This window comes from Eurosta solidaginis, chromosome 1 (genome assembly GCF_040869045.1).
Source record: "Eurosta solidaginis isolate ZX-2024a chromosome 1, ASM4086904v1, whole genome shotgun sequence".
Taxonomy (NCBI): Eukaryota; Metazoa; Arthropoda; class Insecta; order Diptera; family Tephritidae; genus Eurosta; species Eurosta solidaginis.
Window position 1 is genome coordinate 95,085,021 of NC_090319.1, and position 16,376 is coordinate 95,101,396.

The following is a 16,376-nucleotide window of genomic DNA, read 5'->3' on the forward strand; positions in this document are numbered from 1 at the left end:
TAAAATTTATTTATAATCATCATTATGTTTATTAGAAATGTTCTAAAATGTTACCAAATAAGTAGAAAAGATTATTTGAAACAATATGTGGCTGTTAAAAGAGAATTTTATTTCTACGTTACAATAAAAAAGTATTAATAGTAAATATTGTGTGTTAATTTTATTTTCAGCTCTTAGTCCAAAAATCATTTAGTTGGTGTGGCAAAATTTTTGTTTGATGTAATCCATCATTAATGATTCATGAATGAGACGTCATTAATTCAAATTAAAGAAATGTATTAGTGGATTTTTTATAGGGGGCCCGTAAATTGTTTATTCCAGGGCCCGGATTTTCTCTCTACGGCCCTGGTCTAGACCGTAGGAGATATAGGTGAACGAGGCAAGTGTCCAAGTGATGGTGACCCAGTTTGATTTTTGCACGCCATAAGTGAAGTACGTGAGTAATTTAATTGGGAAGTATTACTACCATAGTAGTGTGGTAAATAAAAAACATTTCGCTATACTGAATATTTATGTAATTTATTCGACAATTCGATTCCATAAGTACTGTTCTTCATAGACTTAGTAAAAGCTAAAAATCAGTATTCGCATGATACATTTACATTTATTGAGTACAAAAAGAAACTTAAATTATAACAGTCACAATTTCCTAACCAAATTTTTTTATTACAAAGAAACATACATACATTCCAACAAACTTCTCTGAAACGTTTGGGAAACTTACCATTCTCATCTTGATTGTTCCCATAGTAAATGGTGCAGTTTTTACATAGAACGATTTCCTGCGTTGCTTCACACTGACCCAGTTGACAAAGCCGTAAGTAAGTAAGTTTTTGCTTTTATCAATTCTTTGCTTTGACAGATAAAAATCGCTCAACATTTTCACTTCCACAAACTTCATGCAAAGAAATTCTTTTCAAGGAAATACTTCTTTTCACATAGTTTTACTTTAGCAGATAAGAATGTGTGGTTTAGGTGCATCCTTCCCACACAGAGTTGGTGGAATACAATGCGAAGCAAAAAGTTGAGATATATTAAAAATGTGGTATTGTCAAAATAGTTTTATGTTAATGCGACGTAGTGCTACATTTAACTTGTCAGTTAAAGGACCTATGAGCAAAAAGTTCTAGTTATGTAAATGGGTCATTAGTATAAATTTGAACGTCAGATTAAGCTGTACCGGTCTCCATACGAAACAAAAATATACCTAAAGACCTCCGACAAATTTGAAGCTTATGTTGAGATGAGATAAGATTTAAAAACTTAAAATAAGTTTTCCTGGGACCCTTTCCTTTAAATTTTTTTCAACCCAATATTTTAGGCATGTACATATCGCTCATTTACCTCAATAGTGTCATAACTAAAAAAACACAATTTTCCAGGAGAGATATTCAAAGATTTTAACTGCCATATGTTGCGCATATAAAGGCATATTTTCATTTTTATAGCACGTGGTGAACTTTTAACGGATCACAAAGATTTTTTATACAACATAGATCATGATATTGGGTACGTTTATATGTTATTAACTCAAAAGTCATGTTTTTTGAGCTATGACACTATTGAAGTAAATGAGCGATATGTATATGTACATTAACAATCTATATTTTAAATATCCACTCACTCCAAGAACCGGTTACCCAGTTAATGCTTTACCGGATCATAATTGACCGAAATCGTTCTGCTTTCTGTCAACTACGCTCCTGTATATATTTCAATACGACATTGAGTAACTGGTCTCCTCAGTTTTTTCATTACACACATTTTGTATCTCCTTCACTACATGTACGGATCTTCATCTTCGAGTATATGTGTCCTAATTTCGCTATAGAATTGAATGTTTGTAAGCGCTACCAGGCCATCCTTACCACAATCGCGCCGTTTCAACGGTGCATGACTTACTATGCCTATTAGGTAATATTTTCCCAATTCATTACGTACGAAACTACTGCCACTATCTCCACGACAGATATCTCCCTTACTCCCTGCGCGTATCACACAAAATTTATCAGTTGGCAAGTCGTACGTGACTGATTCAGTGATTCGCAGCCTCTCGCGACAACTGCCAAATGAGAGTGTAGTTACGTCTACTTTCTGAAATACGTTGACAGTCTCGTTGGTTGCTGTGGGTCCCCAACCAACAATGAAACCAGGAATGTTATTTTCCACAGCAGCTGCAGCTAAGTTTTTGGGATCCGCACACACTGCTCTAATCGATGGTCCAAACTTGAAAGCTTGTACCAATTTTACAATCGCCAAATCCTGGTCAAAGTTACCATTAAAACCGGTATACCTAAAAAGCGGAGTTGAAGAATTATGCTGCTGTTGAGCTTATTTGAAAAAGTGCTTACTTGGATGGAATATGTATATCGGTAACATCAAAACCGTCTTCGCTACCTACGTATGAAGGTATTATCTGTACAGGAACTATTTTGAATAGTCGCTCCGGATATTTCTTTGCGTTCGCTTCGTCCCAGAAGCAATGGGCAGCTTTATGAAATACATAGAAATAACAACAAACATCAACATAAATGCAAAATATCTGTGAAGTGAAATTAAAATGGTACATTCGTCCAACCAGAGATTTCTTACCTAATCCCAATTATTTCTCTATATAAATTAAAGGAGAGTCAAATGATCGACTTCCCTCATCTCCGCAGACCAGTTTATCATGAGAAGGAAGTTCCCTCTATTTTATACAAGCATGGTCATAGGTACCTTAAAGTATCACAATCCTCTCAAGTTCTTTGCGCTAACAGTAAAGTCACAAAGTATGAGAGATAGCTTGACTGGGTCTCAGTTCTAAGAAATACTATTTCCCAACAATTGTCTAAGCCCCTCCCTCCATTCTTCAAGCGTGCTACTAAGCGTTCCTCTTGCGAGCCAACCTCAAATGAAGGCAGATTTGTCGGTGCACTGTTCAGTTTTCAGGAGGGAGTTTCTCCTCTAGTACAAAATGATCTCCATTTGATATGAATTTAAGGAGCGAGTACCATTTCCATATGCTGTAAAGATTTCTAGGATTTCGTAATCCAAAGCGCCAACGATTTCGTTAGGAGCGCTTGCAAAAGATTTGGCTTTTCAGTCAATGTGTTGAATATAAGAACTAGATCTGCTTCAAATCCCCGAGTTTATTTTTTTATTACAAAAACTAACTTTGGTTCTGAACGACCATTCCTGTGGGAACTATGTATGTATTTAGATCCGAATTCTGCGAACCTACATACCACAAAGATAGACGAGGCAACAATATGGGCAAGAAGGACCAACTGTACAGGCCTGCACTATGGCTACAACTATACATAAGTTGTTGATGTGGTTCTAACAGTATTAAATTGTTCATGAAATTTCATTACATCCATCGGAAATGTGATGATACGGTTTGAGGGATCAAAGAGTTAGCGGTGCTGGTTGGGTTCCTATAGCCGGTATTACTGTTGTTGTTTCTGTAGGACGGCTCATACCGGCACACACGAAGGTTTTATCATTACCCCTTGCCCTGGCAGCTTTCCTGAAACCAATTCTTTATTTCTTTTGTGTTGTGCTCCAACGGCGTTGTTAAGCCTCAGTCCTATACTTTCTCGCGATTGTGAGATTCGCTTCATATCTTGTAGCCCTTTCCACTAAAACCTAGCCTCCCAAGAGTAGTAGTGCACTACTTGAGCAATGTAGTTAGAGAATATTCTCCACATATCTGCTGTCTATATCCGATACGTAACTTGCGCAGGACATCTTATGAATCGCACTGCCCGGTTACAAATCGGAAAGTGGTTCTTCCAAACATTCTCAGAAATGGTCATACGGTCAAATGGAAATTTCGTAAATGTCTATAGAATCAAAATAGGAAAGGTCATAAAGTCAACTGACGTTGTGACCATTTGAAGTGGTACTAAACCCATTTGATCTTATGGCAATTGGAAGTGGTCATAACGTTAATTGATCATTTTGGCCGTTGGCCTTATGTCACGCCATGTTTATTAACAGCTAGCTGTGCTTTCTTGCGCACTTCACTGGCCGTAGGTCTTATGTCAAGCCATGTTTATTAACAGCTAGCTGTGCTTTCTTATGCGCTTCACACCCCCACGTTAGCCATCAATCTCTATTGTAACTGGTTATATTTTGATAGCGAAAGTATTAGTCTGCATTTTCAACTGAAGAGGATGACTAGCTCAGATAAGTTCAATTAAGAATATCATATGAGTTTACTTACCTGACACTACAAGACGTGTTGAAATTATGGAGCCACCGCAGTTGCGCTTATAATCCTTTTCATTTAGTTTATTATATACTCCCACATGCCAAGGGGCTTCTGTTATATTAATCTCATGACCGTTGCTGGCAAAAGGTATTGATGGTTGCTGCACATAACCACAACGTACTTCACATGGAGTCTTCGGATGATCCCACGTAAATTTATTTGTACAACGTAAAGTTGTTGTTTGACGTATACTGAAAGTAATGTTGAGATTGTGAAGATATTTAAAGGAGCAATAAGAGAGGGAGATGAGCTAAGAATAACGCAAAATCCGCTATTATGTGGAGAAATAGAATTAATTCCCTTAGAGATGACTTTACTCTTTAAACCTACTTTTTACGTTGATATCCTGGTGCACAGCTGATTTCGGCCTTTGTCCCAGGCTTAATATTTGTACATGGCACAAGTTCGTTTTCAAAATAACATGTGGCTTTTGTTGAATAGCCCGCATGCAGCACAGTCTCATTGCAGTATTCTAACGTAAAAGTAAAAGATAGTAAATAAAGACAAATTTAAACAATAAGAGGACTCTCGTTTTTTCTCTACGAGCAATGCTTACTAAGGCATGTTGGCAGCACATTTTGCCATCCATAGCTCGTGCATAACAATCTGATATCACCAACTAAAGTATAGCCCCGCCGACAAGCGAAACTAACAATCGAATTTGTGGGAACCTTTGAACCCACACCTAAACTTGCACCACGTAGCTCATCTCTGATGATAACGTTCGCCAAACTTTCAGGTATTCGACAACGCTCATTCACTATCATAGTCGGTATTAGCTTTGTAGTATAACCACCAGTTCTATCGGTCGGATAATAAACCATACCCGTGCCAGGGTTCTTAGTTGTTCGTCTTCGCACGGGTGTTGTGACACTTATTTTGCGCTCTCCACCACACAATGCGCTCGATTCATCGGAACCATCATGACACTCTACGGTGCCATTGCATGCGGCTCTACCTTCAATGCAAGCACCATAGGCACATCTATGTGCAAATGGTTGACATGAGAGAGGTACACATTTCTCCAATGTTTCATCATCACCGTCCGAGCAATCGATGATGCCATCACATACTCGTTCACTATCTATGCATATACCGTTGGCACATTGCATTTCTGTATCGCTTTGAGAGAGATAGAGAGAGGGGGAAAGAAAGAAATTAATATGACATCGACTTGTATGATTTGTTGTTTTGTTTCATTTGCCACATACCCACATTTTCCACGTAATGCCTCAGTTACTTGCGCTCTTGTCATATCACACAAAAATCTTAATTCGTCTGAGTTATCCGCACAGTCTTTTTTATGGTTGCATCTCTTATCGCCGTCGATACAAGCACCGTAAGCACAACGAAATGCATATACTGGACATGTTGCGTTTGTATAGCAATTCTCCACTGTTTCATCCGAGCCATCACGACAGTGCTTTTCACCATCGCATAAATATTCACTATCTATGCATTCATTATTATCACAGGTCCAATCGCAGTCGCCATACACTGGAAATAAAAATCGTAAAAGTAAATAGGAGATTCGCCAAAAAAAAAAACATGTTGTGGCATCACTATGCTGCTAGTAAATAATCACAACAACAAAAACATCAAGCAGCCACTCTTATGTACACATTAAAGCTAGCAACACTTACATACATAGAAGGCGGCGAAGAATATCTCACATACACATACATATGTATTCATCAGCTAAGAGAAGAAGTTATACTCACACATACACACGCATATGGCTAGAAGAAAAGCATAACCTACAAATATACATATATATAGCTGGGTAACCATGCATGAGGTGCAGAGGTTCTAGAACCGTTGATGATGAAACGACTAGACCTTTGGCGAACGAGATAACCGAGAGTATAAAAGCAGTGTAAGTTAGTGACGTATAATTGAATGTGAATTGTGAAGTACTACTCCCAAAGTAGTCTAATAAAGACCATTTTGCAATACTGAATAGTGGAGTTATTTATTCGACAGTTCAACGATTCGAACGCTAGCAGACGGTGCAAAATAATAGGAATACCCCAGAATTCTTTACAATATACATAATTCAAAAATGTTTGATTATCAATAGTAAAGGACCTACGGGCTAAATAAAACCTGTCTTAAATTTCCAAATAAGTGACGCTACAACCTGTGGAAAACGCCTAACGGGGCTTTGTCTCGTCTTACTTGCTTTTACTGATCATTTGGAGGAAAATATGTCTTGGGGCGAAGTCGGAATTTGAGTTCCATGCAATAAATAGGCATTCCCATACCCACGTTTTGGTGGAAAGAAAGGCGACGTGATCAAGTACTCCTTATGCGTATGTCAACGGGGTAGAAGAAGAAGGGAGTAGTCGACGATTACCAGACAAGATATGTTCTTACAGAATATGGCCTATTTCCTTCGGTAATAAGGTCCTCTACAGGCTTAATTGCGAAGTTATTTGATGGATCTAATGTGGAATATCGTCGATGCCTGTGGTAACACTTAGCCAATTCAGAGTCGAGTAGTAGTCTCACTTTCTTTACTAATGAAAATGTTGATGTAATTTGAGTCAGACGCATACACATACCAGAACGGAGAGATGTAACTAGTCGAAATGATTGAGAGAAAAACTTAGAATGAATGGACTATGTCAACCAACGGAGTCACGTAATAGTGAACATATGGAGAGTGGATGGTAAATGATGAACCGTTGACTGGTTGAATAATGAGTAGTTAATCGGTGCCAATGTTACAAGTAAAAATAGAACGGCGGAACTGGTTAAGAACGGGCATCGTTAAACTAATAGAGGTTTGTCGGTGCGAAAGTTTCTAGTAGATATAAGGTGGAAGAACTGCCGAAAATTGGATCGGTGGATAGTTTGTAATGAATGCTAGAGAGTCGGATGGTAGATGGTAGATCAGTGGCAGTGAAATGAGGGCAATTACCCAAATTAACCAGTCTATGGGATCAATGCCCAATAATCGATAGGTCAACAAGCAAATAGCCGGTGCATTGATGTATGGATAAATTCATGCCCCTTGAAGCGTTCAACGGATACAAGATGGATTTAAATTGATTTTGCGGTCTGTCCCTGTAAGTACAATGACGGGATTGCACTCTTTCTAGGTCCCTTGTCACACCAAAAGTAACTGGTAACCGAAGCCACAAACTGGAGTGATCATCGAGTGTGGAGAGTTTTTGCAAGCCCAGGGAAGTGATCTACATATTCACAAAAGTTATTGTGGTACAAACTTACTTAAGCTATTTGAGAAGTTTAGGGGTGCAAATAATTGCGATACTACTGAAAGTGGCATTACAAGCATGAAAAAAATGGACCATTAAAAGCTCCAAAGATCAGATTTAAGGTGGGAAAGAGACTTAGCCGCCAAGTACTGTCGTTAACGCCAGGGAACAAGGTTCTCCCCGTAATCGGAGTTTTCATTTACAGCTTGTCAAGGTCTACATGCTGAAAGAACAAAAGAAAGGCGCGAATCTAGAACCAATGCGAGAAATAACATGAGCGCTATCCTTGTCATTATTTTAAAATCCTGCATGACAACCTCAACGATATACTGGCACAGCAGGGAGTTTATGGACAAAGACAGATTAACCAATAAGTCCCAAAATATTTTCTTTTGTACTATAAGATTGCAAAAGTTCACACCCAGGTAGCTGAGTGACTTTTGATCAATAGATGCAAAACGGAGTTAATCAAGCCGTAAGAGTCTGAATCACCGTTCGGAAAATATTGACGCTGCCTCCAGGTCCACGCTGTTTTTAAGCACAATGCGCGGTGATAATCAGCGATAGAGATCCGAATAGTAATAAGAAGAAAAGTGAGACCAAGGGGCGTGAATGCGAGCGACATTCAGATTGAAATGATGTCAGAAATTTCATCAAATCCGTGGCACATTCCTTGTGGAATTATACTGTCAACCCTTGTGACTGACGTTGAGATACAATTTAAGTTATAGAGGGAACAATTCCCCTCACTGGCATATAGCAGGGCTGCTAATGTTCTCGATCGCTATCGATGACTATAAAGCTATATTCCACAGCGCGAGTATGGAAAAGTGAGCATGACGATATCCCTGGTACAAACAAATCAATTAGGCACCGGGAAAGGACGGGGTACAAGAAGATAAGGGAAATGAAGGCTTGGTATAAAGCATGCATCAAATATTTCAAGAGACATTATCTATCGAGTTGATGTATCCCTTATTTAATTCTACTTTGCTTTGCATATCTTATTGTAAAAGTGATCACAAAACCGCGCCAAGTAGGATGGAATCAGTCTCATCGATATCCTCTATTATTTTATATCAATCACGCATCACGTGATAGACTAAATGGCCAACTTGGCTATCTCTTTGAGAAAAGCCATGGAAACAGAACCAACATGCTCCACCCTTTTGTCTATTTCAAATCCGTAGAAACCTTATTTGCCGTGCAGTCTATGACTAAGACTGAACTCTGTTTCAATAGACCAGTATACGAATCTGTTTGCTTATTCCTTACCAAAAATTTCATGGCGGTGAAGCAACCAGACTTCAGACTTCTTATTAGGGTTGAGCGGGCAGCTTTTTTTCGAAGTACATGAACGAACTTTCGTTAGCTCATCAAATTTATTTGTAGAACCTGACTTTTAGTAAGAAATAGTAAATTTACATTTTTCCCGCTGTTATCAAATTTCGGTTGAATATTTTGCTCAATATCGGCGTCTGTCAATATTTCAATTTAAAATAAATTTCTATAACATTGGACAGTTTTATTATCAATGACGAAAGGTGCATTTTAATCAAATATAATTAAGACAGACTAAGTGCGGTTGAAAGCGCGCATTATATATGTACCTAGTTATCAGGCATTAGAGCATTCAGTCTTTAAAGTTACAACATGGTTACATAGAATAAACAAGACGACAGGACAGCTTGAGCTCGCCAGGCTAAAACTCCAGGTTTGCGTTTCGGTTTTTCAGTGCGAGTTTAAACTCCAAAGTTGACTAGAGTTTTACCCTGCCACTTTGGCCACTTATGCTGAAATGAGCAGAAACATTTTATGTTATCGAACAAAGTGGCAAGGTTAAACTCTAGTCAACTTTAACTGGAGTTTAAACCAGCACTGGGAAACCGGGCCTATGAGTGACGCAGGTATCAGATCTAAAAGCAGTAATATGTCCTGGTTTCGTTAGGACTCTTCAGTTTGGTCGTTGAGCAAACTTCCGGGAAGATTATTAACCCATTCAGTCCGTGTGAGATCTTTGAGGTCCGGCCAGTTCAACCTAACCAAATTGTTCCCCAGAAACCATCAATGAAACAGTCAAGACCATTCATTTACAAGTAAAAAGCCAGAGCCCAAATAACGCTTGAAAACGTTAAAATCTTCAAGCAAAGAAATAACGAACGAGCAAAGAAATAGTGTCCCTGACGAAATATTCTAACCTTTAAAACTGGTACAAAAAAAAAAAACAAAAACACAAAACAAAAGAAAGAAACACACAAAATTCGTCTAACGACTAAAATCACTAACTTCTATCTGCCTCAACTAAGCAAACAAGTGTCTGATCGGTAAAAACCACATAATTTCTGAATGTACATGAAAACAATCGAATGCATACTTATATAACACACGAACACCGAAAGCGGTTCGCTCTCCCACAAGAGATAACAAAACATCGGTCCATTCTACAACAATTATCCGCCCTGTCGGAAAATCGGCGAAACAAAATTAATAGTAGGCGATAAATGGCAATAACAATTTACAGATTATCTTGGGTACTAAGCACCACTGGGTATAAAACATTGCTCAGTGCGCTAGAACTCAAACAACACCGCATACTTATATACGTATAAACATATATGTACTCTAGAACTTGTCTTAACAAGTTATCTCTCTGTGACTAAGCTCTTTATACTTTTCTCTTCATTTGATTATATTCAGGGGCGGATACAGTTCTCCAGATGAGGGGGGGCTATCATGGCCGAAAGCTCAAAATCCAAATTGCCATGGAAGTCAGTAATAAAATTAATGATTAACTTCAGAACACCATTTTGACATAATTACAAATAAACGTATCGAATTTATCTTTAAGCACTCAAATTAGCTCAACTAATTGAAAGAATTCGAACAAAAAGCAATCAAGAAATGATTTTATACAGCTCAAAGGTAGAAGCTAGTTCTTTCTGATAAGAGAGTTTCACTTGTGGTTTTAACTAAGTGGAGTTATTTTGAATCTATATCTATTGCAGCATTCAAAAAAGGAAAAAAAGAGAGATGAATAATTTTGTTTATTGATATTAAATTTATTTCAATATATTCGTCGACAGAATAAATAGGTAGCTTTGTTACAAAGATGTTTTTGAAACGGTATACATATATTATTATTTTTCATAAATTAACGTCAAGCTGTTATGAAACAGTTCTATATAATAAATTCAATTTTTCACTTCCCTATTATGTTTTCAACGTCGATTTTAATATCATAATGTACGTGTAAAAGTGTTAAGCCAGTGAGCCTATCTTCAGTCATAGTTGTTCGTAACCATGTTTTTAATGGCCGAAGGGTAAAAAAGCTTCTTTCAGGAGAAGCATTAGTGACCGGCAATGTAGCCAAAATGTTCAATAGAATCCTTATCAGTGGAAAAGCATTTTCGTCTCAGTGATCTAGAACTTATACTGCCGATTTTTGCTCGAGCTTTTTTGTCCAGAGTTCCGACCAAATTTCATACTCTCCTGTCAAATGGACGGTATTTTCGCTTATATATTTGACCAGTTTCAAAGCATTTTTTTTCTTTGAAAGAGTATCATTTTGTACAATTTTCGACGGCAGAATTAAATTCAAATTAAAAACGTCCAACGTTTCTTCTGGCAACCTTTCTTGAAGGTCAAGTATAATATGGTCTAATAAAGGAATAAAAATCGCTTTTCGATAATACCCTTCGGCAGTAGATACGGTAAAGTTCGAGCGATATATTTGTCTATTTGTTAGACGCGGAATATGAATCTCAAAATATAATTGATCAGCCAAACTCGTAACTTTTTCAAACAATTCCGAAAACTTACCATCTGCATTCGCTCTATAATTCTGGAGTACATTGAGTGTGCTATTCAAAGCTTCAGTAGCATGATTCAAATCAATAGAAGGAGATTGTAAAAGTAGGCTCAATGGTCGCGTTACTGAAAGAACATTGCTCAAACAAATCATTGATATTATGAATTCTGTGTCGCAAATTGCCTTTATCAACGAACGAGCTTCTGAAGTCGTTTTCGAGTCCTGCCATGTTGTGAATTCCTTCAAAGCATTTACAATTTCTGTGATACTGTCTTCAAATTGTATAACACCATCATGTCTTTCTGACAAACGTGTCTCACACAGTCCACTCAAAGATTCATTGAGATGCTTTTTGAAAACCAGGTGACGTTTACGGAAGAATTAGCAGAACTTATAATTTTTTTCATCAAAGCCATGCAATCTCTTGTTTGAGGAACATTTGAGGTTTTTGCAAGTGAGTTATTGAGTGCATGATTGAAACACGGGCAAGATATAGCGTATAAACAAAATTTAACAATTTCTTGAACAGCCCCATTTATTTATGAAACCACGGCTGAACAGAGCTATCTGTTCCGATGCCTACGTACTTAAGGAAATCGAGCCCCAATTTTTTCAGAATATCAACAACTATATGACCTAATGCTATTCCTGTGAGCCGTTTCTCTTCATTATGAACATCTTCTGGACAAACTGAATCAAAAGCGTCCACAAATGTTAAAAAATCTTCCCGAATTCTATCTTCATGAATATAACGCAAACAAAGGCTGAGTTGTTCAATATGTCCTGAATCTGTTGTCTCATCAAATTCAATTGGATAACAGTCTGCATTCCTTATCCTGTCTATCAAAATATCTTGAATTTCTTCTTTGCAACAGTTTATTAACTCATTTTGCGTGGTTTTGATTATATATGTGGCTTTAGAAGATGCAGTTTGCAAATGATTTTCTAATACAGTATCACCAGCAGCGATTCGGTACTGAAGAAGAGCGCGAAAATTACCCTGATTCACTGAAGATTCATGAGGATCCCGTGGACGGTCATCTCGATGACCTCTGAATGCAAGATTTTGACACCCCAAAAATATTACATTCTGGATCATAACACGCAATAAGTTTCTGTTCTTTTCAATTTGAGCAACGTGATGAGAGTTCAGTATATTTGAAATATCTTTTTCAGGATTTTCATATGACTTAATAAAATCAGAAGCAGCAAGAACGGCTTCGATGTGATATTTATTAGAAGCGTGGCACGCCATAGCACCATCTTTACCAGATAATTTAACAAATGAACACAACGGTATCTTTACAAGTTTATTCAAAAACATATTAGATCGCGGATTTCCATGAAGCAATACTTACAAAAACAGCCTTTCGAAATATCCGAGTAAACCAACCACTCGTTTTCGGTCAAATAGTGACGTCGAAAATATCGTTTTTCAATTTTTCCTTTCTTATTATGATTTGAAAAAGGAAATACGTAATCATTCGGTGGTGACCATTGTTCTTTCAGTAATTTGAATTTTGTATAATCAACCATCAAATGTTTGTTCTCTACAAAAAAACCTACATATATCGAATTTATTCTGAACTGAGTGTTGACCTGATGCAATTGTTAGAGTTGTCGAAAGCTGTACGTCGATGACTGCGTTATTATTAACACAATCGCCATTAACAAAATTAATTGCTTCTGCCGTGACACTAGTTTCTTCATTAACTGTATTTTGGAAGTTTGGTAGCTTGAAAAAATACGAATCAATACTTCTCACAGCTGGTCATTTGTTGTTTCTTCCCCCTGAATCACCATCCTAAAAACAAAACATGTCGAATAGTTTTCATACATATAATTTATCTGATTCATTTCCTCAATATTTGATATTTTAATAATTTTTGAGCCTGCCCTCACGAAAAAAATTCTCATTTGGGTTTATATTCGAACGCCCAATTCGAATCTGAATTTCCACAATTTTTAAAACCAAATTAGGGTTTTTTGAAGACTTGACCTAATTTGACATACTGGCAAACCCAAATTGGGTGTTAGAAAATAAACCCAAATTGGCTCTGAAAATCTCTGTGAATTGAATATATAAGAACAATCAAACATACCATTTCGGAACGACTGTAATACAAATAGAAGTGTTAGTAGGCGATTTAAAAGCAAGTTTGCCTTTATTTCAACTGCGCCAGGACGCGGACGAAAGACCATAGTACAGGTTTACAAGTATGATATGTATGAGAGGGAAACAATTCCTTTCTCTTTCTAACACACTGCCGTTTGACACTTCTGTCAGTGTCAAACTATTGCGGAACTCAGTGGAACCTGCGTGGAACATCCGTTTGACACTGAACGATGTGTCAAAATTACCGGGGTTGCTGTCGTGGAAAGCGACGCAGGGAAACAAAAAAGGGAGCGGAATATCAGATATGGGTTGCTGTGATGGTAAATTTTTTTGAAAATATTTAGTATGAAGATCTAGTGCGCCTATATGGGTCCTACAGAAAATTATACAAAAGTCTTGAATTGGGGTATCTGAGGACGCGTTGTTATTCCAGTATTAAGAATACAAACACGGATGCTAAGTTTTTCTGCCCGTTAAAAAGTTCTCCGCGCAAAACAGTTTGAAACCGAGGTCGACTGCAATAACCCGTCAAAAAATGTAGAAAGAGAAATGAAAAGACGCGTTTTGTCCTGTTATCAATAGTCCAAAGGCGAAAAAGTATTCGAATTACTGGAAGCGAGGCAAAAACGCGTCTAGTAATACCTCCCCAGACGGGTGTGGTCGTGTTTTAGCAATCGCCCCGGTAATAAAATATCGCAATTTGTTAACTAAAATTGCCAAAATATATGCCTTTTAAAGAGAGATGATGCTAATTAAGTGCTCGTTTGAAAGTAAATAAGGATATTTCTTTGTAATTTTACAATAAAAATTTTACGCAGTTTTCGTTAGCTGCTACTACGCTTTTCTTCGACCTAAGAAGTACAACAGTACCAAATAGCTTCCACAAAAAAAACGAACGAGAACAAGCATTTTATCAGGTGAGCGTGGCTGTGTATGTGCGTTCTGCTACATATCCTACTTGTAGACCTGTACTATGCGAAAGACAACTGCCAATCAAAATTCAAAAATCTATTTTACTGTTGGCTTAACAAGTGCAAACGTATGTATTGTTGTGTATGCAGCATTGTTGTCATACCTTGCGTATATATGTACATATATTTGTGTGTAGCATAGAAACGACAGGGCAAATGTCGCTATCTGGTTCTAGCGACACGGTCAAAGTGTAGCTCTGATTTTGCATAACTGAAACGACATATTAGGTGTGTTCGGGAATTTTTATGAAAAAAAAATGAAGTTGGTGATATGAAGAATTTTTTTATGTTTTGCAAGGTCACCATGTTTCAACTATTTTATTCACAAACCATGGCATATCTGCGGCAATAAGCGGAAAAAGCAAAACTCACTTATTTATTATTTACATTTTCCGCTAGACAAGCAGACAAAAGAAGATAAGAAATACTTCATTCAATCTCAATTTTACGGAAATGTAAAAAATTCATTTCAATTTCTGGAAAATTAAGCACGCCCAATATTTCTACAGGTCTGGGGGAGGGGGGAGGCGATCGGGCGATCCTCCTCCCCCCTGTATCCGCCATTGATTATATTAAGAGAAGCTTGTTTAAGAGGGGAAGAACAGAATAAAACCCGGTACCCGTAAACAAAAAATAGTTGCATCTAACTTTTCTTTTTTCAGAAAAGAAAATAAGATTTTGTATGTTTCCTAATTTTTGCGCTGAAATTTTGAAAACCAAGAATTTCAAAAACGAAATCGGTAATAGGGGAAGATAATCATACACAATTTCTTTGTTATATGAAAAATTGTTTCACTCACCAAAATGTCTGCTAAGCACTGCTAATAGGAAAATTAGATAAATATTTACAAGTAAAGTGATTGCGAGCCTCTGCCGTCTGGAGTGAAGCATAATTGGTAAATAAATTAAAAGACACGTTTCTATGATGGCACAGTATCTGATTTTGTACCTTTTTTTAGGTAAAATAAATTAATTTTCCACGCGTGTCCAACTCGATTTGATGAATTGTTGAAATCGCGGAAGCTACTGAATGAATCTCATTCTCGGTCAACACTTACATTCCGAAGCATGTAAAAACAAGTAAGGAAGGCTAAGTTCGGGTGTAACCGAACACTACATACTCAGCTGAGAGCTATGTAGACAAAATAAGGGAAATCACCATGTAGGAAAATGAATCTAGGGTAACCCTGGAATGTGTTTTTATGACGTGGGTATCAAATGCAAGGTATTAAAGAGTATTTTTAGAGGAAGTATGACATAGTTATATGGGTGGACGCCATTTAGGGATATCGCCATAAACGTGGACCAGGGGTGACAGGGGTGACAGGGGGAAACACATGTTTGTACGATATGGGTATCAAATGAAAGGTGTTAATGAGTATTTTAAAAGGGAGTAGTGGTAGTTGTATATGTGAAGGCGTTTTCGAGATATTGACCAAAATGTGGACGAGGGTGACCCAGAACATCATCTGTTGGGTACCGCTAATTTATTTATATATATAATACCACGAACAGTATTCCTGCCAATATTCCAAGGGCTTTTGATTTCGCGTTGCAAAGTTTTTTTCTAAAGTTATATTTTGCGTCAATAAACCAATCCAATTACCATGTTTCATCCCTTTTTTCGCATTTGGTATAGAATTATGGCATCTTTTTCATTTTTCGTAACTTTCGATATCGAAAAAGTGGGCGTGGTAATCCGGCCATTATTTACTCCAATACAAAGTGAGTTCAGATAAGAACGCGAACTGAGTTTAGTAAAGATATATCGATTTTTGCTCAAGTTATCGTGTTAACGGCCGAGCGGAAGGACAGACGGTCGACTGTGTATAAAAACTGGGCGTGGCTTCAACCGATTTCGCCCTTTTTCATAGAAAACAGTTATCTTCCTAGAATCTAAGCCCCTACCAAAATTCACAAGGTTTGGTAAATTTTTGTTCGACTTATAGCATTAAAAGTATCCTAGACAAGTTAAATGAAAAAGGGCGGAGCCCTTTGGTGG

At 37.4% G+C, this 16,376-nt stretch overlaps 1 protein-coding gene across 1 annotated transcript; it reads right to left on the reverse strand.

The window, feature by feature from the left end:
- Positions 1-514: 514 nt before the first annotated feature.
- Positions 515-15,386, reverse strand: LOC137236655 (modular serine protease-like). Its single transcript, XM_067759508.1, has 7 exons — positions 15,175-15,386; positions 5,470-5,755; positions 4,815-5,380; positions 4,589-4,730; positions 4,211-4,449; positions 2,352-2,490; positions 515-2,293 (listed from the first exon to the last, which is right to left on the reverse strand). The coding sequence occupies exons 1-7, from the start codon at positions 15,263-15,265 to the stop codon at positions 1,780-1,782; spliced, it is 1,977 nt and encodes a 658-aa protein (XP_067615609.1). The 5' UTR covers positions 15,266-15,386; the 3' UTR covers positions 515-1,779.
- Between the last annotated feature and the right edge of the window lie 990 nt (positions 15,387-16,376).

Excerpts from the sequence above, each read along its gene's own strand:
- LOC137236655 (XM_067759508.1), bottom strand. The coding sequence starts at position 15,265 with ATGCTTCACTCCAGACGGCAGAGGCTCGCAATCACTTTACTTGTAAAT. Across the intron at positions 5,756-15,174 it reads AGTGCTTAGCAGACATTTTG|TGTATGGCGACTGCGATTGG; the intron begins GTGAGTGAAACA and ends TTTTATTTCCAG. Across the intron at positions 2,294-2,351 it reads GATATACATATTCCATCCAA|GTATACCGGTTTTAATGGTA; the intron begins GTAAGCACTTTT and ends TCCGCTTTTTAG.